We start from the raw sequence: 21544 nt of genomic DNA, 5'->3' as shown, positions 1-21544 counted from the left end.
CAGTAGGATTCTGTAGAAGTATCTTAACAATGGAGAGGTGTGTAGATCTTTTTTTTTCTTTTCTTTTTTTTTTCTTTTCATCTTTATTTTTGACTAACGATCAAGCATTCATTGTGTGATTTTAGTTAGTTGGTTGGTGTAGAGTATCACATTGTGGATTGGATAAAAATAGGTGGCTTCAAGCCTGCAAGACTGTAAAGCCTGTAATGTAAGCCTGCGAGGTAGTCAAAGGGGACACACACAGGCCCAAATTCTCACAGGAAATGGTTTTATATCTGGGTGCTTGCATGAAAGCGGTCTTGAATGCAGCCTAAACTAAACACTCTGAAGCTGAGTCAGAGCCAGCCATACGTTGGGAAGAACAAGTGTTTCTTGTCGCCAGAGAACGGGAAGCAAGACATTGATTGGTCAGGACATTCATCCATCCCCAATCATTCCAGAGTAATTTATTATCCCGTAATACGTAGAGTTACTCCGTACGAACTCTACTGTCTTTCAATAAGTTACCTGTCAGGCATACGATTAGTCATGACTGCATAGTTTCAACAATGATACCCATACACCGCCTCCTCAGCCACCCAATCAGAGGCCTTGAATAGCCGGTATTTTGGGTTTCAGAGTTACCAAGCATACCGCGCTTCCCTTTCGGGTTTAGACTCAGTATAGAGTCTGCCCCATTCCAGAGAAAGAAAAAAAAAAAAAAAAAAAAAAAAAAAAAAAAATTAAAGAAGTTGAGAGTTTTATAAAGACAAGAATTTCTTCCCCTTCTGCGTTTGTTTTCTTCTTTTTTTTTTTTTTTCTCTCTCTCTCTCTCTCTTTCTCTCTCCATCTCCACTCAACCCTTTTTCATCTCTTGTTTTTCTTTTCCGTCTTTTCCTTCTCTTTGGGTGTTCTTATCATCTTCTTGTGGTAGACTTTCGAAAAGCAAGGGTCTTGCAGCTTTAGACGGTTTCTCAATCTTGTTCATTCATATTCCGCGTTTGCGAGGAGCTCGCTTCTCTTGAGTGTGTCCCAACTTCGATCTTTCGCTCTCATCACACAAATAAAATTTGAGCGAAAAATCTCTTCAACGAAAATATCTTAATAACTCCTTCATATCAGTCATATTCAGCTATTCTTCTTTTTTTTTCCCCTTCTTACAAAGGAAGGGTCCTAAATTCTCCACCATTTCATCCAAAATTTCATTCAAAATGCCTGCCGTTGACGTTTCTCCATCCATCCCATCCCCTACCGGCAAAGAGGCCGCCAAATCCATCGCTGTCCTCGAAGAGCTCATCAAGAGCCTTTCAATCACCAAGACTGCTGATGAAGCTAAAGCTGCCGCTAACAACATTGCCACCCTCCTAAACGGCCCTGTCGAAGAGCAGGTTCTCCCAGCCAAGTAAGTCATTGCTCTCTCTATTTTTTTTTTTCTTTTAATCTTAGTAACCCAACGAACTACACTGGAGCGTAGCAGAAGATTTTTGGAGTTGACTGACTGACTTGCTTTCTTTTTTAAAAAAAAAAAAAAAAATTCAGGGCTGTTGAACTCCTGAAGAAACAACTCTCCAACAAGAAAGATGCTGGTGCTCGTGAGCGGGCTCTCGATGGCATCCTCGCCATCGCCTCACACTCCACAGTTTCTCCTGCTGTCGAGCCATACCTCGTTACTCTGCTTGCCCCAACTTTGGCTGCTGTCGGTGACAAGATGGTCTCCGTGAAGCAGATCGCCCAGGCCGCAGCTGTTGCCCTCGTCAAGGCCATCAACCCCAACTCTGTCAAGGCCGCTCTGCCTTCCATCATCAACTCCATCTTGTCAGCTCAAAAATGGCAGGAGAAGATGACTGGTCTTCAGTGTGTTGAGGCCCTCGTCGAAACTGCCCCAGCACAGCTTGCTTTCCGCGTCCCAGATCTCATTCCCGTTGTCTCGGAATCCATGTGGGATACCAAGCCCGAGGTCAAGAAATACGCTTACAGCATCATGGAGAAGGTCTGCGGCTTGATCGTCAACAAGGATATCGAACGCTTCATCCCTGAACTGATCAAATGTATCTCCAAACCCGAGAACGTCCCCGAGACTGTTCACTTGCTCGGTGCTACCACCTTCGTCACTGATGTCCACGAACCCACCCTGGCTATTATGGTTCCTCTGCTCGACCGTGGACTTGCGGAGCGCGAAACTGCCATCAAGCGAAAGTCAGCAGTTATCGTCGACAACATGTGCAAGCTCGTCGAGGATCCTCAGATCGTTGCTGCTTTCTTGCCCAAGCTCATGCCTGCGCTTGAGAAGAACTACGAAACTTTGGCAGATCCTGAGGCACGTGAGAAGACCAAACAAGGTCTCGATACTCTCATCCGCGTCGGTGATGTGAAAGATGGCAAGATCCCTGAGGTCTCCAAGGCTAGTGATCTCGAAACAGTCTCTGCTATCCTCAAGGAGATCCTCGAGCCAAAGCACAAAGCCCAGATCGTCAATTCCGAAGCTGTCATCCAATACGTTGCCGCCATTGCTGGTCAACTCGTCGACGAGAAGGTTGTTGACCTCCCATCCTGGACTGAGAACACCCTCCCCTACATCACTGCTATTGTAGGCGAGGCCGATGCCAGACCCATCGCCGAATCTCTCCGCAAGCGTGCCTCTCCCGGTGCTGCAGAGGAGTCTGAGGTTGAGCCAGATGAAGAGGAAGGAGAGGATCTTTGCAACTGTACCTTCAACTTGGCCTACGGTGCTAAGATCCTTCTCAACCAGACTCACCTGCGCCTCAAGCGTGGTCAACGATACGGTCTCCTCGGCCCCAACGTTCTGGTAATCCACTCTCATGCGTGCTATCAACAACGAGCAGGTCGAGGGCTTCCCCAAGAAGGATGAGGTCAAGACTGTCTTCGTCGAGCATGACCTTGACGCTGCTGATACAGAGCAGACCGTCATTGGCTGGACCCAGAAGAAATTGGCCGATGTTGGTGTGAAGATTTCCCAGGAGGCTATCGAGGAGCGTCTGATTGAGTTCGGTTTTCTCAAGGAGCAGTTCGAGAGTCCGATAACCTCTCTCTCTGGTGGCTGGAAAATGAAACTTGCTCTTGCCCGTGCCGTCTTCGAAGAGCCAGATATTCTCTTGCTCGACGAACCAACCAACCATCTCGACGTCAAAAACGTTGCCTGGCTCGAGCAGTACCTCATCAACTCTCCTTGCACGTCCATCATCGTGTCCCACGACAGCAAGTTCTTGAATAACGTCATTCAGCATGTCATCCACTATGAGCGTTTCAAACTCCGCAGATATCGCGGTAACCTGTCCGAGTTCGCCAAGCGCTGTCCCTCTGCTCGCTCTTACTTCGATCTCGAGGCGTCAGAGATGGAATTCAAGTTCCCAGAGCCCGGTTTCCTCGAAGGTGTCAAGACCAAGGCCAAAGCCATTGTCCGTGTCAGCAACATGAGCTTCCAATACCCTGGAACCTCAAGACCCCAGATCGCAGACATCAGCTTCCAATGCTCGCTCGGCTCCCGTATCGCTGTTATTGGTCCCAACGGTGCCGGAAAGTCCACTCTCGTCAACGTCCTGACTGGTGAACTCATCCCCACTTCCGGTGAGGTCTACCAGCACGAGAATATCCGCATTGCCTACATCAAACAGCATGCGTTTGCTCACATCGATAACCACCTGGACAAAACTCCATCCGAGTACATCCAATGGCGTTTCCAGACCGGCGAAGACCGTGAGACCATGGACCGCGCCAACAAGATCGTCACTGACGAAGATGAAAAGGCCATGGACAAGATTTACAACATCGATGGCAGCAAACGTCGCGTAATCGGCGTCCACTCCCGCCGCAAATTCAAGAACTCATACGAGTACGAATGTTCTTTCGTCCTCGGTGAGAACGTTGGTATGAAGAACGAGAAGTGGATTCCGATGATGACATCTGACAACGCATGGATCCCACGGAATGAGATCCTCGCCTCCCACGCCAAGCTTGTCGCTGAAGTTGATCAAAAGGAGGCTCTCGCCAGCGGTCAATTCCGCCCTCTGGTTCGCAAGGAGATCGAACAGCACTGCTCCTACTTTGGCCTTGATGCCGAGCTGGTCTCCCACTCGCGCATGCGTGGTCTCTCCGGTGGTCAGCGTGTTAAAGTCGTGCTCGCCGCTTGCTCTTGGCAACGGCCTCACTTGATCGTACTTGACGAGCCGACCAACTATCTCGATCGCGATTCTCTGGGTGCTCTGTCCAAGGCACTTAAGTCTTTCGAGGGTGGTGTGATTATCATCACACACTCCAGCGAATTTACCGAAGGCCTTACACAGGAAGTTTGGTCCATGCGACCCAACGAACAAGGAATCGGCATCATGACGCCATCTGGACACAACTGGGTTCAGGGACAAGGCACGGGACCTCGTTTGACGGAGAAGGATGACACTGAGGATAAGTTCGATGCAATGGGTATGTATTATGGCACCCCACTTCTCTCTAGCATGATTTATACCAGTCCAGTAACATTTTTCTTTTCTCTGCTCCAGGTAACAAAATCGAATCCTCGAAGAAAACCAAGAAGCTCACTTCATCCGAACTCCGGAAGAAACGTAAGGACCGCATGGCTCGACGGAAGAAGGGTGAGGAGGTCTTTTCGGATGAAGAGGATATGTAAAAAAAAAAACCTCTACCAACAGGGATAGATCTCCTTCCCTCTTTTTTTTTTTTTCCTTCTCTTTCCATATAGACTAGATCTTGACCCTTCTGCAGTGGCTTGTTCCCACCCTTGCTTTCTCTCTTCGTTTCCTGCCATAGATTCCACCTTGCGTTCTTCATGTTCTGTTGATAGTCACTAAAAACTCTTCCTTGATTCCTTTGGTGTATGGTTTTGCCTGGGCGTTGGTTGGATGTTACGAAATCTTTTGTTCTGTCACCCAGTGTGATATAATGTCGCTTTTTAACTTTTTTTTTTTTTTTTCATCTCTAGTCTTTTTCTTTTCTTGATCTTTTGTTTCCATTCATTGGGTGATGATGTCTTCGCGCTCGGTGGTTAAGCGGGAAGCAAAGTTATAAAGATATAACTCATCTTTCTTCTCCTTTTCCTCTTATTTTCTTATTACTTTTTTCTTGTTAATATAATGGATTCAATTGACTTGTATATTTTTCTCACCTGTCTGTCTGCATTGCAGTCAAGACTTCCCGTAAGTGTTTTGATACCGTATGTATTACAGGGCTGAAAAACGTAAAATTAGACTTAAAAAAAAGGTAGAAGTTTTCTCTTTGAAGGCCTAACTTAGTAATCTGTCATCGCTGCGACCTCCAAACCTGTCACCCATGTGCAATGGATGTATGCGTATGTGGTTGGTATAGAACTGCATTGCGACCTGACGGCTTACTGGTTCGGGTTGTAACAAGGAAACTATACCGACTCCAAACCCCTAACTCTATACCATCCCCACTGTCCTTCCCTCGTTTAACTACAACTGTGGATTGATGTGCTCTACCTAACCCTCAAGGAATCGAAATGGCTCCGCATCATGGCGACAGGAGAAGAAGCTCGTGGTGTGCGCACCATCTTCACAGGAGACGGAGCAATTAACCAACTGACTTAACCTCCCAGTGTCCCTCCCCTTGGCTCTATAACTTCAAGTCGTTCTCATAGTTAGCAGCCTTTTGCAAATTTCTGGGTTATGTTGATGGCTTAATAAATCCCAATGGTGGAAAACAGGCCACGTGACGAAAGGTCCGACCGAAAATACGCGGTCTTCTCACCTAGTCAAGATCTTAATTGTTCCGTATACAGTTCAATTCCTTCTTCCTCTGATGTGGATATGCTGGAATGAATGCCCTGGACAAGTCGAAATGGAGAGTGATTACAGTGGCAATATTCCTCCTTCTCTTGCCGCAGTGGTGAATCTGGAAAACAACCCCCAGCCACGTCACAGCTTGACGCAGGGACAGCTGCAGCTGGTAGCCTGAAGATCTTTTTCTGAAAGTGGTCGGTCATAAAGCAGTCTTCTGAAAAGAGCAAGGCAGATTAGCATCCTCAGAGCTCCAGAATCGTCTGGATGTCTAAAGACGTATGCAATTTTGGTGGGGAAGCTGTATCTGCCTGATGAAATAGTCCAGAAGTTGTTGGGCTTCTGCAATCCATCGACCTTTATACCATGGTGTAACCAAAAACCGTTGTTACTCCTCCGCCGTCACCGCTAGGTTAGCTAGGAAAATTCATCGCCTCTCATCCAGCAGCCGCAAAATGCAGCAGCGGGATGACCGATGTGCTTTTGCCGTAGCCACAGAGGATATTTGGAACGATCCCGTTCCCATCTGCAGATCCTCCACGAGCCTTGCTGACGTGGAAACTATCGTGTAATACTTAAAAAAAAAAAAAAAAAACCGGGCACAAAACGTTTCCATTTCTGATAACGTACTCAATTGGACTGTCTGTACAGTGTGTTGACTGAACCTCCATGAAACAATGTGACGCCGTTACTGCTTTCCTCAGCCGAACCTTATTTTGGCCGAGACGGATTACTACCCTACAAAGTACGGAGTTGGAGGTTGCAGATCCTATATGAGTCAACATTTGTTGTTCATCGTCACGGAGCACACCCGTGGTTTCGGAGGTAGATATCTCTCCATTTGAAGTTGTCACAGCGGAGCTCAAACTTCCAGCCCACATTATCACCTGTGCAGAACCAGTTGATAGCTGACATTAGATTACACAATTTATCAAACCCTTCTGGGTGTGTTGACGGCATCTCTGGAAATTATAGGATCTGGGCTGAATTTGCTGAGAAATCAGAATTACATGGTGGGTGGAACGGGGGTTCAGCACCTGAACTGACAACGAAGCACTAACCTCGGAGATGTCTTCCTCCCAGAGGTCATTTGTTTTTATTCTACATCAACGATGGACTGAGGGAGCAAATCTTTGCATAGATACCTACGTCAAGGCTCCCTTCCAGCTCCAATATGTCGTCTAAAAGCAAGTCAAGAACGCGTTGTTGGATTTGCTATCAGAGAAATGGTCTAACTCTCTATCCGATATGCGTTATCGAAAATCCTATTCTGGCAACCGACAGAGAAGCTACAAGATATCTGTGACGAGAAATTCTATCCGATCACGACGGAATTTAGCTCTTTAGGAGGGTAAAGATCTTTCTCTCTCTCCTGCTTCTTATTATTTCCCATATTCTTTCATTACCTACCTCTTCTGGCTTCTCCCATTCCTACATAAATTCTTTCACTACTTTCCCTCTGTACCTTTCTTCCATGTTTCCAAGCCCTTTCAATTTTCTCCTCCTGAAATAGGCTATATGGATTGAAGCGCTGGCAAGCAACATGTAGGGATATACGCCATGGGTGGTAGTGGTAGCGCTAAGACGACGGTGCATTTCGTATAAACAGTACTGAGAATTCTACAGCCAAGGTTGTGAAGAAATGGAATCATGCATGCCTTTTTTTTTTTTTTATGTCTATCCATCTCACGAAGTTATGTAACTATATCGTAAAGAAAATTATTTTGTCACTGAAGTAAGTGTAATTGGCCCCTAATCATCCCTTTTTCCGCTGTATTAAATACATATGATACCTTGCCATTTCCCCACAACGGCGCCGATGCCAACGAGAACCCATGTTTTCAAGCCTGCTCTAGGTGGGAAAATCTTTGAGTGATGTTTTCTCATTCAAATAATTATTTTTTTTGTGTTAGTTTTCCGTCAGGTAGGAAGTGAGGAGAAGATTGAATCACAATTCCCGGGTCTCCTCCACCCTGGCTATGGCTGCTGGTCTGCTGGGTTTGAAGATTCTGTCTGCAAGGCAATTCTTGCCAAAAGCCAAAGGTAGCAAGCATTGTTTCCGCTGTGTTAATTTCGTTCCATATTGGCAATATTTTACAGATATACGCGGTTCTTGTTGGGCTCCATATGACTGACGAACGTTTGCAGGGCTTTCCCCAAGTGCTGAGCGGACACTTGGCTGGTTGTTACTATTATGGTGCTTTGGGCCATTTTATGTACAAAACAGCGTTTCCTTTTCCAAGTCCCAATTCTATTCCCTACATTTGGAAATGACACTATGCACATATTGAGCCATGGCACTGTATCTTGCTTTGGTATTTATGTATCTTCCTCGCCTTCACACCTCGCTCAGTAGTGGGAGCACGCATCGACAAAGTCGTTAACTGGGCACGGGAAGGTTCCCTGTGGCCTCTCGGTTTTGGACTTGCCTGCTGCGGTATGGAAAATGATGGCTGTCTCCACTGAAGAATACGAGAATTATCGGAAATAGTATTTTGCTGTTATGCTGTAACTTGTTTTTCTCTGGTTGGAAAACAGCAAGCAGCCAAGCTTGCGCTGCGGTGTATCTCTGTGGTTATATCCAAAGGAGTCCACTTCAACATCTCAACTCAGTCCTCTTGTGATTTCTCTTTACCTGACTCTTTAGTAAATATAGCTGTGAAATGGACAGCAGTCCCCGTACCAGTAGCAGAGCTACATTGCGAGGGATGGAATTACCGGGGGTAGGTTTTAGGTTCTCTGAAAGCTCCCAATCAAGGAGTATAAATACAAAGTTAAAAAGTATACGTGTTACTATATTTATCAGATAGTTACCGCAGCGTCTCAACGCATCTACCCAAGATAGATCGTCCTGTCTTTCTTAATATATATATATAAAATATAAAATATAATAAATAAATAAATAAATAAATAAATAACCAGCGATCTATAATAAACCCCTCTTAAAATTCGAAACGCCTTGTGGCACTTGCAGTATGCCAATTTCAACCAAGAAAACACACCCCAAAATCTAGCCAGCTAGAGTGTCCAATCAGAAATGCAAAATTCAGAAATCAAACATGCGTTGCGCCGTCCTTCATTTTATCATCACATCCTTTCCCTTTCCAAAGGGCCCAGCAAATCGTAACAGCTGCCTTGATTCCAGTGGCCAACCACAACGAACTAGCCACCCCAGCCTTCTTAGATATGAACCCGGAAATCATCGCGCCGATAAACAAAGCAAGAAACGTGCCAATGCGACGATTCCTGACTGGATGGACATGCCATCCGACACCCCCGTCAAACAGCCGTGGATCAATGAGTAAATCGCACAAGACCGTCGTGAGCACGACGGTAGGGATTTCATCCACGTTAACGAAGCGGGATGTAACGATCTGTCCGCCAGCTTGGAAGGCGAGTAAGGATAGCGGGAGCAGTTGCATCCATTCAATGGGATCCGTGAGGAGACCTGGCATGCGTTTGACGACTCCACTTTGAGCGAGGACGGCAGCTGTAAGGATGGCGAGAGTTTGGATGGTGAAAGAAGTGATGAGGGTTGAGCGACGGAGGGGTTTTAGAAGGCGGGAGCCGTGAGAGAAGAAGAGGATGCCGGTGACGAAGGATATTAAGGCCATGAGAGCTTTGGCCCAACGGAAAGGGGGGTGGACGGGTTGGCCAGAGACGCCTAGGGCGATAAAGACAGTGTTTCCTGTATGTATGTTAGTATATGATGATATATTTCTTCTCTTCTTGTAAAAGAAGCCTGCTCTGGATGGATAGAAGGTATTAATAGGCACCTGTTTGCATATTGGCGAAACTTCCCCACGCATTAAAAGCCACACTGTCAATCACCCCGCTGACGAACGAGCAAGCTAGCAGGAGCATGTCACTCCACGCGGGGTCGACATCCTCCTTGAGATGGTAAACTAGTTTCGAATGCCACGGAAGCTCAGAGATACAGCTTTCCAGGTCAACTAGAGTGAAGGAAGAACTGCGTGAAAGATGGGGCAGGTCATGTTCACCCTTCCTAAGCCGGGACAAATCACGTTCTTCTTGTGCCTGGGAGAGTCGGAGGATGGTGGGGGAAAATTTAACACTGCGCTCCTTGGAATCCATCATGCCTGAAAGTTGAGGGAGACTTCGGTGGCTGTAGTTGACCCTCATTCTGACGTTGGGCAAGGGCTCTGCTTATATTCAAGATCGTAGCATGCACCCTCGACAATCGGATATGTAGATCTCGGGGAAAATGGAAGTTTTTGGGCTCCGATTGCAACGGGCATGCATCAACTTCTTTCAGAACGCCACACACGCATCCGTGTAAGTTACAAATCCAGTTTCCAACCCGAGTATGTCAGCAGAGATACGGAGGAAACAAGGCAGAATTCCAATATCGATCCTCGGGGGAACCAGAGTTTCTTGTCCCAGAAACGCACAAACCAATTTGACTTCAGCACATGTTCAAGATAGGGGGCAGGATTTGCAGCCACGTAAGGACTAGACCAGTTAGGAAATAAGTGTCGATTCTCAAGCTCCTCGAACAAACATCTGGTGGGCTGAAATGATCTGCACTGGGGGAGGGGGGGGGATCGCATGCCAAGAGCTGAGCAATAATGGTCCAACATCTTATCCAGCAAATGAAGGTTTTGCGCTGCCAGGGGAATCCTCATCATGACTGATAATGACGCGAAAATGGCTATCGAAGAACTGGAAACAGTAGTGGTTAGTATTGGAGTAATAATAGCAGCAGTCATCTCATCAGTAATTCAGCGGAGTTCAGGGGCTGGTTCTCAGGTGAGGATTCCCTCCGTTTGTTGGGTCAGGCCGGCCCTTGGCTGAGCTTGGATTCAGGGCCAAGAACTTCCACAGTCCGGGATATTTGGGGCCAAGAGAAGAGATCCACAACGGAGGAGAGGAAAGGAAGGGAAGGGAACAGAAGTAGAACATGAGAGTTGAGATCTAGATGATGATCGTGGATACATATTGCGAGGAGAACGGTGATAGTTTTGGTCTGTCTATTATTTCTGTTTTTAAGCAATGGGTGGATCCTTTCGTAGTATTGAGAATAATTTCTCAACCTCAACAACGTGGAGGAACAAAGATAAGCTTGAACCCCGTTCCAAACAGAACATTGGATGAAAGAAAAAGAAAAGAATGCGATGAAATCCGCTGCCGCCAATTGGAGTGATGCAGAGCACATCTATTGAGCCTAGCGCAGCCGCCACCAGGAGATAAAACGCATCTATGGATGCTTGGGTGGTACAGCTAACAAATACCTATGCGCGGAATGAGGCTGTGCCTGATAACAGAGGTTTGATAACTAATCTCTGAATCTTAGGCATCCCTGATCAGTGATCGAACAGCAGCAAGTGTAGCCGTGTGGAACAAGTATTTGAACCTATCCACTGCCAGGGAGATTTGGCCTTCCGGGCCCTCCCGACACGTGGACGATGAATTCCAGGGCCGGATGTTTGAAATTTAACCTGAACCGGTTGTCGAAGCAGATTCATGTCATGGGCAGCTGTTGCTGGATAAAAATTTCTCTGGCAGATCATCGGTAACTAATGACCATCGCATCCATATGGACGCGTACACATACTGTCACATGACGACTCTCAACCGACCGCTGTCCCAGGCATTGCGAATAAATAGCTGAGAGAAGTGGCTGGGCTGGGCTGGGCTGGGCTGGGGCTGGGATCAACAATTGGTTGCGATGACTCGAGCCAAGCTGAGTTGCATATTGGTAGTTAAAGCAAATGTTTTTGTGATGATTCAGGTGGGCCAGAAGATTCAACCAACCAGGCAGCCAAGCTTTTCACGGAAGTTTTTATACAACATTCATCCACAGCTCGGAGACATGGGTAATAATTTATATACTCCCGGAGCAGACGCAGGTAAGAACAGAACCCCCCATAGTCCAGACGTCTGGAGGCAAACAGAAGAAACAGAAAACAGAAGAGAAGAAAAACAAAGGATCGGATTTGCAAATGATAGGGCCTGGGACCAACACGCCCTATCTAGTCGCTATCACTGCTGCTGCTGCTTGAAGAGCTCGAACTGCCGCCCTTCTTGCCCTTCTTGTACTTCTTATCCTTCTTCTTCTTTCCGTGCTTCTCCTTGTCCTTCTTCTTATGCCTATGCAGAGAAAATTGTGAGAACGATATATATATGGTCAACCCTCGCAGAGGTCGAAGAGATATAACAAGGAGTGGAAATTTAGGACTTACTTTTTAACTGCATGGGATGCAGCGTTTGCGCCCACAGCACCAACAACAGCACCCCCCAGAGTTCCCAACATACCACCTTGAAGCTTATGGCCTACAAACCCCCCAGCAGCACCCCCGAGGAGGGTTGAAGCTAACCCTTTTTCCCCTCCTGGTCCGCCGTGCCCACCGGGTCCGCCGGGTGTGCCAGATGTTGGTGGTGCTTGGTTTCCATAGTAGTTGGCATTCTCTCCGCCAGCTTTTTCAGAGGGGTATGCACCGAAGGATGGGGCACAGTTGTCATATCCCTGTCCGGAAGGGGCTGGAGACGAAGAGCCATACGGGGGTTGCTTAAGGAGAAAAAAGATGTTGTTAAAGGATCGGCTCCGTTATGTTGGTGTGAACCAAGAGTGAAACTGAACATTTGTTGCACTGTACATACCTGCTGCTGTTGGGGTGGATAGTATCCCTGCTGCCCATACGGAGCCTGCCCATACTGATCTCCCGGTGGATAGTTTTGAGGCGGATAACCTTGAGAGGGATAGTCGCCCTGTGGTTGGGGTTGCCCGTAATATCCAGGGTGTCCACCTTGCGGACCAGAGTTGTACTGATCAGGAGGAGGAGGGCCTCCGCCGTAGTAGTTTGACATTGTGTTTATGTCTTGTTTATCTTGTTTTGGTATGGCAGAATAGAGACACGAAGGATAGTTAATCGACAGAATCAACGAGTAACCGGGAACGGGCCTGACGAATTATATAACAACCGCGCAACCATGCAGCCAAGCAACCGACATCCGTTGATGTTGTTGACGTCGAAATGATCCTGACTGCCGCCTGATCCCGTGGCGCGGTTCTGCTCTTGATACCTGCCGTAAAAATAACTAATTTTGTCCACGGGTCATTGCATCAAGGTTGGCAGGGAGCGTGCGGGGTTTAGCCACCGCTGAAACATCGGCTAGGGAAGGGGATAGTTGAACTCCCCAAGCCACCGGGGGGACTTGGAGTGGATGCGATCCGTGTGGAGCCGCCATGCCGCCCCCCTCCAAAACAACCGGAAATCCAGCTGCTGACATTCATATCAATATCACATTAATCTTATCCTGGATGGAACCATCCTGTGAGAGTTCAAAAGAGAGCTCTGTCAGAATCTGAAGACTCTGACTTTACACTAGGTTAACTGACGTTTATGCTAGTCAGTACGTACTGTCATCATGATGTCTGAAGTAAATATAGTTGCTTGAACTGATGTTTATTAGTGAAGTAAATGATAACTTGCGCATAAAAACTTTGACAAGACTTTGATTAGTTTTTAAAAAATGAAATAAACTTGTAATAAAATTGAAATCAATATATTTTAAAATGTTTAAATCTCTTGTAATATAGATCAATGAAGTTGAAAAGCTGTAGTGAATTATGAGCTAAACTAAAGTAGTGAGAAGGAAAGAGAATCAGGTATTCTGAAAGGAAATCAAAGGCTGGTTAGATTCAAGTAAACGAAATATGAAAAGTCCACACGCTCTATGCAGCTTCCTTTGAGACTTAAAGAACCCGGAAATAACCTTGCTTGGAAAAACAGAAAGAGATTATTGCATAACGCTTCTGGATGAAGCTACAGGGTGCCCGAACAATGGTTTCCACAGATGATATGACCCGATAAACTCAGAGCAAGCAGATGTAGGAACACAAGCTGTACAGCTGTACAAAGTATGTAAACATTAAATTAAAAAAAAGAGACGGAAATGAAAGGAGACGCCTGGGGGGGAAGGTAACAAGAATAGAGATAGGACTACAAAAACTCCAACAGGGCCACTAAATAAACTAAACGCTTTCCATGTCATAAAATTAATTACCAGTCCTGACCGCGGTCTTTCATCAAAATCTCGATCGCAACATCCTCCGGAAGAGGGTTCGCGTTTAAGTCCTTGATGCACTCCGTCAAACCACCCGCTGCTTCGTCCACCTGCTCCTCAGACCAGCCAGTGCAAGCCATGACCATTCGTCGATAATTCTCACCCAGAACCACATTTTTTGATTTCAAACTATCCACTTCTCTGTGTATTTCATTATTGAAGTCGCGATAACACTCAAGTCGGGACGTCAGCGTTCCAATAGAAGGAAGAGACTCGAGGAACGCAGTTTGTTTATCTGAGAAACCCACTGATGCGTCAAAATCTTCGGGGAAAAGCGGTTTAAACTGAGATATGTCGAACCCGGGTGTGCTGTCGGCATTCCTAGCATCTAAGATCTCTCGACTGAACTGGTCATCTTGAAGGGTCTCCAGGAGGTTAGAAAGCTCTTCCATTGAGCGCTCTAGGTTCTTTATTTGCCTATTAAGTCCGACGCGATCTTTGGATCTGCGTTTCATATCATCTAGCTGCTTTTGTTCAATCTGCCTTGCCTTGGCACTTTCGCGGATTTTGTTGTGCCACTGTTCGAATTCTTCCTGTTTCTTGCCTAAACCGGCCGAAAGCTCATTGTCCATGCTTCCAAACGACTGTTCAATGAGAGACGAGACCTGGGAGATGGTTACTGCTTATCAGTCAGCAAAATTATATAGTTAATGTGGTTATACGCAAACCAGGAGATACGAACGGTCTAGTAACTCTCTTCGAGTTCTGGAAAGCCGACTGGTGAATGATTCTGATTCTCCATTCTGACCCGGGAGCCCACCATTGACCATATCAACACCAACTCCATAATCTGCAGGACGGAGCCCCGTGTGGTTCGGTATATGCGGGTTTGCGCCCACCTCGAGCAATTGCGGGACCAGAACAGTTCGCGCACGACCAGCTAGGTTCAGCACTGTATCACCCTGGTCATCTTGGATGTTCACCATTTCAGACATAAACTTTCCAAGGCCTATAACCTCAAACTTTTGTTGGCAATTAGAACCATTGGGAGCATTATTAGGAGCCTGTGAGCTGCCAGCTGTTCCGCCATAACGAACAATAAACTCGAGGAGGGATTCAAGGTAATGTTTTGCGGCTACATGCCCGCCGCCGCCGGTCGCAGCCATCATGGCGATGTGATGAAGTACAGTACGGCCATGGTAGTCGACTATCTCTATGGTAGGATATAATACCTGAAGTAGCTTGGAGAAACTGCGGTAATCAAGGTTGTTCCGGGTCCCTACCGCTTTCTGTAGTGCGGTCTCACCCGCCGCATTCAAACGGAAAATGTTAACACCTTTGTCAATGAGAGCATGTACGAGAGGCATTCGCGCGAGCATAGCAGCCCAATGCAAAGCAGAATTGAAGTACTTGTCCAAGGGTATTTCCAAATCCTCAACAGATAGGTTGAAAGCAGGATGTTTAGAAAAATCCTTGGCGCGTTTATCCAGGAATAATGTCATAATAAGTTTCATTTTCTGGTACCTGTCTGGCGTCGTGGCGGCAGGAAGGTGATGAAGACCCCGTAGTGGGCCGCCTGGCACTGTAGGTTCGGGATACACTTGATAAAATGAATTACTCGGTTCCGTAGGCGTGGGTTCAATCATCGAGCTGTTGGGTAGCATTGCGCTTTCGGACTGGAACGGTCGTGACTGAGCGGGTGACGAGCGAATACGTTTTCTAGGAGGTTCCAATGGCTCATCGCCATGATCCAGAAGACCTGTTGGCTGGCTATTTTGCATGTTGCTACCAAACCCACTGTCTGATGCGATGCTTTGCATGCTTTGTTGACTTGCGGACCGAATTTGAGACTCCTGGCTGCCCATCTGGGAAGGAGCCTTAATGCTTGGACGCCGGCCATCTGATCCCTTTCCCAGGGGAGAATCAAACCGAGCCTTGTTTATCGCATTTACAGCACTGGCAGCTGTGCGGGAAATGTTCTGGAAATAAGTCCCCTGGGGTGTCTGGCTCATTCCTTGGCCATCCATTGTGCGGTAAAGCCGTTTTCTTTGCGCCGCCATGGCCTGCTCCTTAGTGGGGGTTTGAATTGCTCCTCTGCCCGCGGGGCCAACACCGTCCTGGCCCATGTCATACTCAAGGAGGGGCCGCAGGAGTTCGAGAACATGGTAGTGGCGACAGAGTTCTACACCCCTCTCGTAGTTGACCCACGTCCCTTGATATTTTCCATAGCCGCCTTGCACCTTCTCGTGCTCACCAGCAGCCACTTCTTTTTCTAAAGTCTTCGTTCTCCTGGCTTTCATAACGCCAGCCACCTTCAAAATTTGAGTCGCATTCAGCCAAGAGTCCGAACGACGACGCATGACTGCAACTCCATTTACTTCCATCTCATATACCGATACATTGGAATAAACAGCCTATATACCAGACATACGTTTAGTTTCAGGTTTCAGTCGAAATCATGGAATAGCACTATTTTTCAAAACAAATCTTCAGTTCAAGAGTAAAGGAAGAATACGAACAGTATATATTTGCGGCTTGAACTCTTCAAAAGAAACCACCTGGCCATATCCATTGCTATCATCATATCCGCTAAAACTCGCTCTTTGTACGGAGTTGCGCGACACCCCGTTACTTGGGAAACTCATCGACATGTTTGATTGCTGGGAAGTTCTAGGTGGGGGAGTCGCAGCAGGGGTAGAAGCCACATTTTGGGAGGCGTTAAATGATCCCACATGGGATTGCGGCAATGACGAGCCATTAGGAGGGCCAATATTATTTCGCGAGAACGACATGGGGAACTGTATTATGCACGACGATAGCCGCGCTTTCGAAGGATAAAATTGAAACGTCTAATAAGTGATTGGCGTTTGCTGGGGCAACGAGGGTAGGGTGTTAAGCGAAGGCTGGTTTGCGGAATCCGTATTATATTTCTAAATCTGGATGTCAACAACCAAATTGCCTGTCCCATGTCATTCGGAAATAACTCGTACCTACGTAGAATTGGAAGCAAACGAGAGGTTGATCATTGGCATACTAGCCGTGCGCAATATATTGGACGATGATAGAGAGGCGCGAGACAGGAGGCTGTACCGAATCGCGTGATCAGTTAAACTAGCTACACTCCTCACTCGAAACAGATTTCAGCAGGAGAGTGGACAGAGACAGATCTCACTCAGGAGTCAGGACAGAGAGGAGAGGGTTAATGTAACATGGGACAACAAGCAGCCGCCCATTCCCGCCGCTAAGTGTATATGTGTTTGTTTGCAGTAGACCCGATATTCAGTTCGCCGTGTTGAGTCGCGGGGTTTGGGTTCCGTGGGAGTTCGCGTGGGAGCCGCGTTGGATGATTCAGCATGGTTAGTCAGCCCTCGGTCACTGAACGCGTTAAACTCAATCGGGAAATCCTTGACCCCGTAAGCCCGGGTTCATATTCTCTTCTCGCCGGAAGAACAGTAATATAAGGCATTGGCGCTATCTTTACGTCGGGATTTGCGGTTTCATACCAGAATCTGAGGCATGTGGGCATAATCATGTCGCTGCCGCCTCCCCAGATTCCTCATTGGCGCCATGTCTACAGAGCACTTCTCAGAGAATCTTCCTATCTCCCTGATCCAATTGCTCGCGAATACATGTCCAAATATGTCCGCGAGACCTATCGAGCATACTGGCCAAGAGTAGTTCCAAACTCGTATACTGGGCCCAACGGCCAGTTTTACCTGGAACGCCGGGCAAGAAAGCACCTCTCCCTTCTCTCCCGAGCAAACGAGGGATATTTGAAACCTCTACAACGAGTTTTAATGTTGTCCTATGGCCGACTCGGAAGACGACGACATGTTCTGGCGCGTCCATTCTTCGTACCGAATTCCGCTCCAAACAAAATTCCCTTTCGATTTATTATCCCCCCGACATGTCCACTTAATTGGGAGCCTATTCCCTCCCTATCTGCGTTAATGAAGTCCCAGATTGAAAACCACCGCGTTCGAGATATCGCTGTAACGCCAGTAGTTCGGCAAATCCCGCAACCAAAGAAGAGTATCTGGGATGGTCATGTGTCAAGGAGAAAGGAGCAAAAAGCTACGGAAAAGTGGTACAATATGATCATCAAAAGCATTCTCCCTCCCATTCCAGATCAGGAATGGAACATCTTACACGATCTGGCAGTTGGCAAGGAGCCATGGGCGCTGCCAAAGAGACGGAAACGACTAGTCACAAATGAGGACGAAAGCGCTCTTGACGCTGAGTTCCTGGTCTTTGGTCCCCAGAAGGGCCACACATTCGAACCATACGTACGTGGAAGGCCGCACATAATCACACGAAAACTCATAACTCCGTTATGGGAGCGGGTGCTTCTGGTGACACCACGGATGACACTGGATCCAGAAAATAAAAAATGGGTAGTATGTTGGGGAAAGCCGATCAAAGAAGTTCCCTACTTCCGAACATTGGATCCTAAGACAGGGATTGGTTTGTCTTTGTTTGATGGTGTTGATAGCGTTACTGGAGCTTTGCTGAAGCCAAATATGGCGCGAATACCGAAAGCAATGGACCCCTCACCGTGAAATTCACTGCAGTGGCCACTTCACGTATTCTGATTGTCCGCCGTTCTTTGCTTGACGAGCGCAGTCCACTGGGGTATGTAGTGATCTCAGTGTGTCTTCGGGATGTGATGGAATACTTACCAAATTTCTATCGTATTCGTCCGCTGACTTCCTTGGCATCTCAATTTCCAAGCCCAATATATCTACCAATGGGGCCTCAGCTTATGAGGTACCCATGGCACTGCTAGCCCTGCATTTAAAAAGCCATATCGACTCAAACCGCTCTGAATATGCTATAGAGCGGGAAATGGAAATTGGGAAGTAGAAGACGTCAATCCATTTCATGCGTGAAAACTGGAGTCGATTACAATGAACTCGTTCTAGAATATCCTAATAGATTACTTCATATAGACCCAACTCGTTATGATATCCTTGACCATTCCAAACACAATTTTATTGGTGGGTGTACGAGGTGGAGAAATCCCGGTGATATATGATATTCTAAGCTGTATTACTACCTCATTTGACATGAAGAGTAGAATAGAAACACCACAATACAAGCTTGCACAATGCGCCAGCCTGCTTTTGGAAGTCGTCCATGTCACTCCAACATAGTAATACATTCTAATTTTTGAGTTGATACCCATCCCATGTAGACTCACCACGCCCTGAAAGACTTTTAACCCCTCACCTCCCCTCAACCTTCCTCTTCAAAAACCCGCAAAAGCTCTCGAAAACCACTGAATCAAACCCCTTCACCCATCGCACCACCACATTAATCTCCCCTTTCATCGTCCTGCGCATTGACACTTTAAGTCCAATCTTAGCCCCCTTATCTTGATCACCAGGAATAAAATCACCGTGTGTGTCACCCGTTCCCTGCCCGCCCTCACCTTCATGATACCTGGTGGTATCAGCAGTATTCTCAGAACCTGTGCGCGGGGCCGTCCCAACTTCCACAGCTTGTTCTTTCTCTTTCTGCCGGCGTGCATGTCTAGACCAGACATTTCCCATCGCGAAGCCGAGGCCTGTAGAAGTTTTGGTGTTCCAGTTCCAGGACATGTCGAGCACCGTGAGGGCAGAGTTGATTTTTTCGATGGTGCGGGATAGTGAAGTAGACGGTGGGCAGCAGATTGTGAATTCGGATGGAAAGGGGAGGAGGTGTTTGGGGATACTTTGGCCGCGGGGTCTTGCAATATCCTGCATTTGCGTAAGTTAGGATTGGACGTTGGGGGTTAATTTGTCTGGCTGCTGATCATCTCGCGGCAATGATATGACGACGCCTTAGAATCCTATGGGTTGGCGCAATGGAGGAGCAAGACTCACCGTCGAAGGTCGGTAATCCATCCAAGACCACCCGATTCCCCATCTTCTTGTCTTCGTTCCCTGGACGAATTCCGCGATGGCCCAATTCTTATTCCCTTCGTCATGCAAGGTGTTAACAAGCGTAGCGACACTGCTGAATTTCCCTACCATAGAGGTGTACCACTGTACACGGTCACGGAGTTGCATGCTTTCCTTAATCAGGCGGGTGACGAACTCGACTTCCCCGCCTGTTGTAATCATTTCTACCTCCGCACCAGTGCATGCCTGGATATAGATTGTGTCAGTTCATAGCGCTAATAAATGCTGTAAATAGTTTATGGCATTTGCACAATCCGAAGGGCCTATATCTATAGGCCTCTGCTTGCTCTTGAACAAACGACCTATAAAATACCTACTGAGAAAGGAGGCCTTTGCTTCGCCCTAGCAGCCGATATCAGTTCCTCGCGAGATTCATAGAATGGTGGATTGCACATGGTGAAGTCCAGTCGACTCCTCCTAATCAGTCAACTACCGTAAGCATAATTTCCGTTCTACGTACTCACAAGAGAGGGAGAAAGAAAAAAGGCCCTTACGCTTGAGGGATATTGATATCCTGAAATGGAATCAGTGGGCAGGAGCTAGTAGTTTCAATAACGTGAATACGGGAGTCAAGCTCGTTCTTCTTCACATTATCCCGCGCATATTTGAGATTTTTTGAATCGATATCTTGGGATTTTCCACATAGTTAGTCGAGTGATATTTCAACACATGAGGGAGAATAACATACCCGTAGCTGCAAATCTCCATCTTGGCCTTAGGGCACATCCAAGAAGCGGATAGATGCAACTAGCACCGGTTCCTCTGTATATTTTATCATCCAGGAGATTTAGCAGAGATGATTTACTTTTTCATATGATATTTGCTTGGAAATATCTCCTATCTTCCACTGATAATGTAACTCACATGTCGAGCCCATAAACAACCCTTTCCTGATCGTAGACGTCAGAATAGTTTTCGGTCGTAAAATCGATGAGATCTTGAAGCCAGAGGATGTAATTGAGGCTTCCAGAACCAGGGGCCGCACGTTAGCATATGGGGCGCGATTTTCAAAGGTAATGGCCAGCATCCGTGCAATAATTGGAGGGATTCAAACACATGGAAAATGTAAAAAACTCACCGATTAGGAACCTAGTTGCACCCGGACATTAGCAATCATAATGTCCCACAGCCGGGCACGGTGGACAAATTTCCCCGCGCCGACCCTGGCATAGTGAAAAAATAATATCGAACGTACAGCGGGGCAGAGTCGATCGTCAGGCAGGTCGACATTCAAGCCAAAATCTCTTTTCAGGAGGCTCTTCGTCAGTTGTCTGGCGGATGAATGGCATCAGTATACCAGCCCTCATGGCACGGCAATTTACACCAAGAACGGACATACTGACTGGACGGCGTCCGGATTGGAGAAATCGAGTTGATTATTCTGCTTCAGGCTGTTGATCTATCATGTCAATGTCATCCAGCATCAGAGTCCCAACGGATGTAATTATGGTGTATTCTTGCTCTTAATCGTTTGTGTATGTACGGAGCACAATCTTTTCAGCTGATGATATGCAACTAGCACTCACTGTTTGGCAAAATCTGGATACTGAAGCGCGAGCGCAGCAAAGTCCACATCATTTTTATAGATATTCCGTGAAGTATCCATAGCTAGTCAAAGTATCTGTTCTTATCAAGTATATTTTGTTTGTTTATTGGTTTATTCGTCATTTTCATTGCTCCCATGTGCAGTTGGTTAAGAAAGAAGAAATGGTTGAAGTTGTCTCGATGAAAATTGGGGGTCGTTTATAGTGTCATTATTCACTTCAATCGCAGTTTCATCGTCGCAATCACGGATATCCCCATTGCTTATTGAGAGACAGAATTGAG

The 21544-nt window shown here is 46.9% G+C and overlaps 8 protein-coding genes across 8 annotated transcripts; 3 read left to right on the top strand and 5 right to left on the bottom strand.

The window, feature by feature from the left end:
• Nucleotides 1-1190: 1190 nt before the first annotated feature.
• On the top strand, nt 1191-4621 carry PADG_07229 (uncharacterized protein; the record flags this gene model as incomplete). Its single annotated transcript, XM_010764280.1, has 4 exons — nt 1191-1381; nt 1519-2785; nt 2823-4416; nt 4494-4621. The coding sequence occupies 4 exons, from the start codon at nt 1191-1193 to the stop codon at nt 4619-4621; spliced, it is 3180 nt and encodes a 1059-aa protein (XP_010762582.1).
• Nucleotides 4622-6184: 1563 nt separating this feature from the next.
• Nucleotides 6185-6628, bottom strand: PADG_07228 (uncharacterized protein; the record flags this gene model as incomplete). The annotated part of the gene is made up of 2 exons (XM_010764174.1): nt 6185-6308; nt 6378-6628. The coding sequence occupies 2 exons, from the start codon at nt 6626-6628 to the stop codon at nt 6185-6187; spliced, it is 375 nt and encodes a 124-aa protein (XP_010762476.1).
• Nucleotides 6629-8800: 2172 nt separating this feature from the next.
• PADG_07227 (uncharacterized protein) lies at nt 8801-9890 on the bottom strand (the record flags this gene model as incomplete). Its single annotated transcript, XM_010764173.1, has 2 exons — nt 8801-9435; nt 9524-9890. The coding sequence occupies 2 exons, from the start codon at nt 9888-9890 to the stop codon at nt 8801-8803; spliced, it is 1002 nt and encodes a 333-aa protein (XP_010762475.1).
• Nucleotides 9891-10394: 504 nt separating this feature from the next.
• On the top strand, nt 10395-11205 carry PADG_07226 (uncharacterized protein; the record flags this gene model as incomplete). Its single annotated transcript, XM_010764279.1, has 3 exons — nt 10395-10517; nt 10575-10661; nt 11062-11205. 3 exons carry the CDS (start codon nt 10395-10397, stop codon nt 11203-11205), a joined length of 354 nt encoding a protein of 117 aa, XP_010762581.1.
• Nucleotides 11206-11740: 535 nt separating this feature from the next.
• PADG_07225 (uncharacterized protein) lies at nt 11741-12575 on the bottom strand (the record flags this gene model as incomplete). The annotated part of the gene is made up of 3 exons (XM_010764278.1): nt 11741-11858; nt 11951-12276; nt 12369-12575. The coding sequence occupies 3 exons, from the start codon at nt 12573-12575 to the stop codon at nt 11741-11743; spliced, it is 651 nt and encodes a 216-aa protein (XP_010762580.1).
• Nucleotides 12576-13771: 1196 nt separating this feature from the next.
• On the bottom strand, nt 13772-16567 carry PADG_07224 (uncharacterized protein; the record flags this gene model as incomplete). Its single annotated transcript, XM_010764172.1, has 3 exons — nt 13772-14454; nt 14518-16189; nt 16295-16567. 3 exons carry the CDS (start codon nt 16565-16567, stop codon nt 13772-13774), a joined length of 2628 nt encoding a protein of 875 aa, XP_010762474.1.
• Nucleotides 16568-17128: 561 nt separating this feature from the next.
• PADG_07223 (uncharacterized protein) lies at nt 17129-18334 on the top strand (the record flags this gene model as incomplete). Its single annotated transcript, XM_010764171.1, has 2 exons — nt 17129-17188; nt 17282-18334. The coding sequence occupies 2 exons, from the start codon at nt 17129-17131 to the stop codon at nt 18332-18334; spliced, it is 1113 nt and encodes a 370-aa protein (XP_010762473.1).
• A 666-nt stretch (nt 18335-19000) lies between these two features.
• On the bottom strand, nt 19001-21323 carry PADG_07222 (uncharacterized protein; the record flags this gene model as incomplete). Its single annotated transcript, XM_010764170.1, has 10 exons — nt 19001-19513; nt 19640-19903; nt 20035-20134; nt 20212-20344; nt 20406-20479; nt 20582-20680; nt 20796-20806; nt 20913-20988; nt 21061-21108; nt 21244-21323. 10 exons carry the CDS (start codon nt 21321-21323, stop codon nt 19001-19003), a joined length of 1398 nt encoding a protein of 465 aa, XP_010762472.1.
• Between the last annotated feature and the right edge of the window lie 221 nt (nt 21324-21544).

The sequence above is a fragment of the Paracoccidioides brasiliensis genome (assembly GCF_000150735.1).
Source record: "Paracoccidioides brasiliensis Pb18 unplaced genomic scaffold supercont2.10, whole genome shotgun sequence".
In the NCBI taxonomy this organism is placed as follows: domain Eukaryota; kingdom Fungi; phylum Ascomycota; class Eurotiomycetes; order Onygenales; family Ajellomycetaceae; genus Paracoccidioides; species Paracoccidioides brasiliensis.
This window is presented reverse-complemented; position numbering and strand designations above follow the sequence as displayed.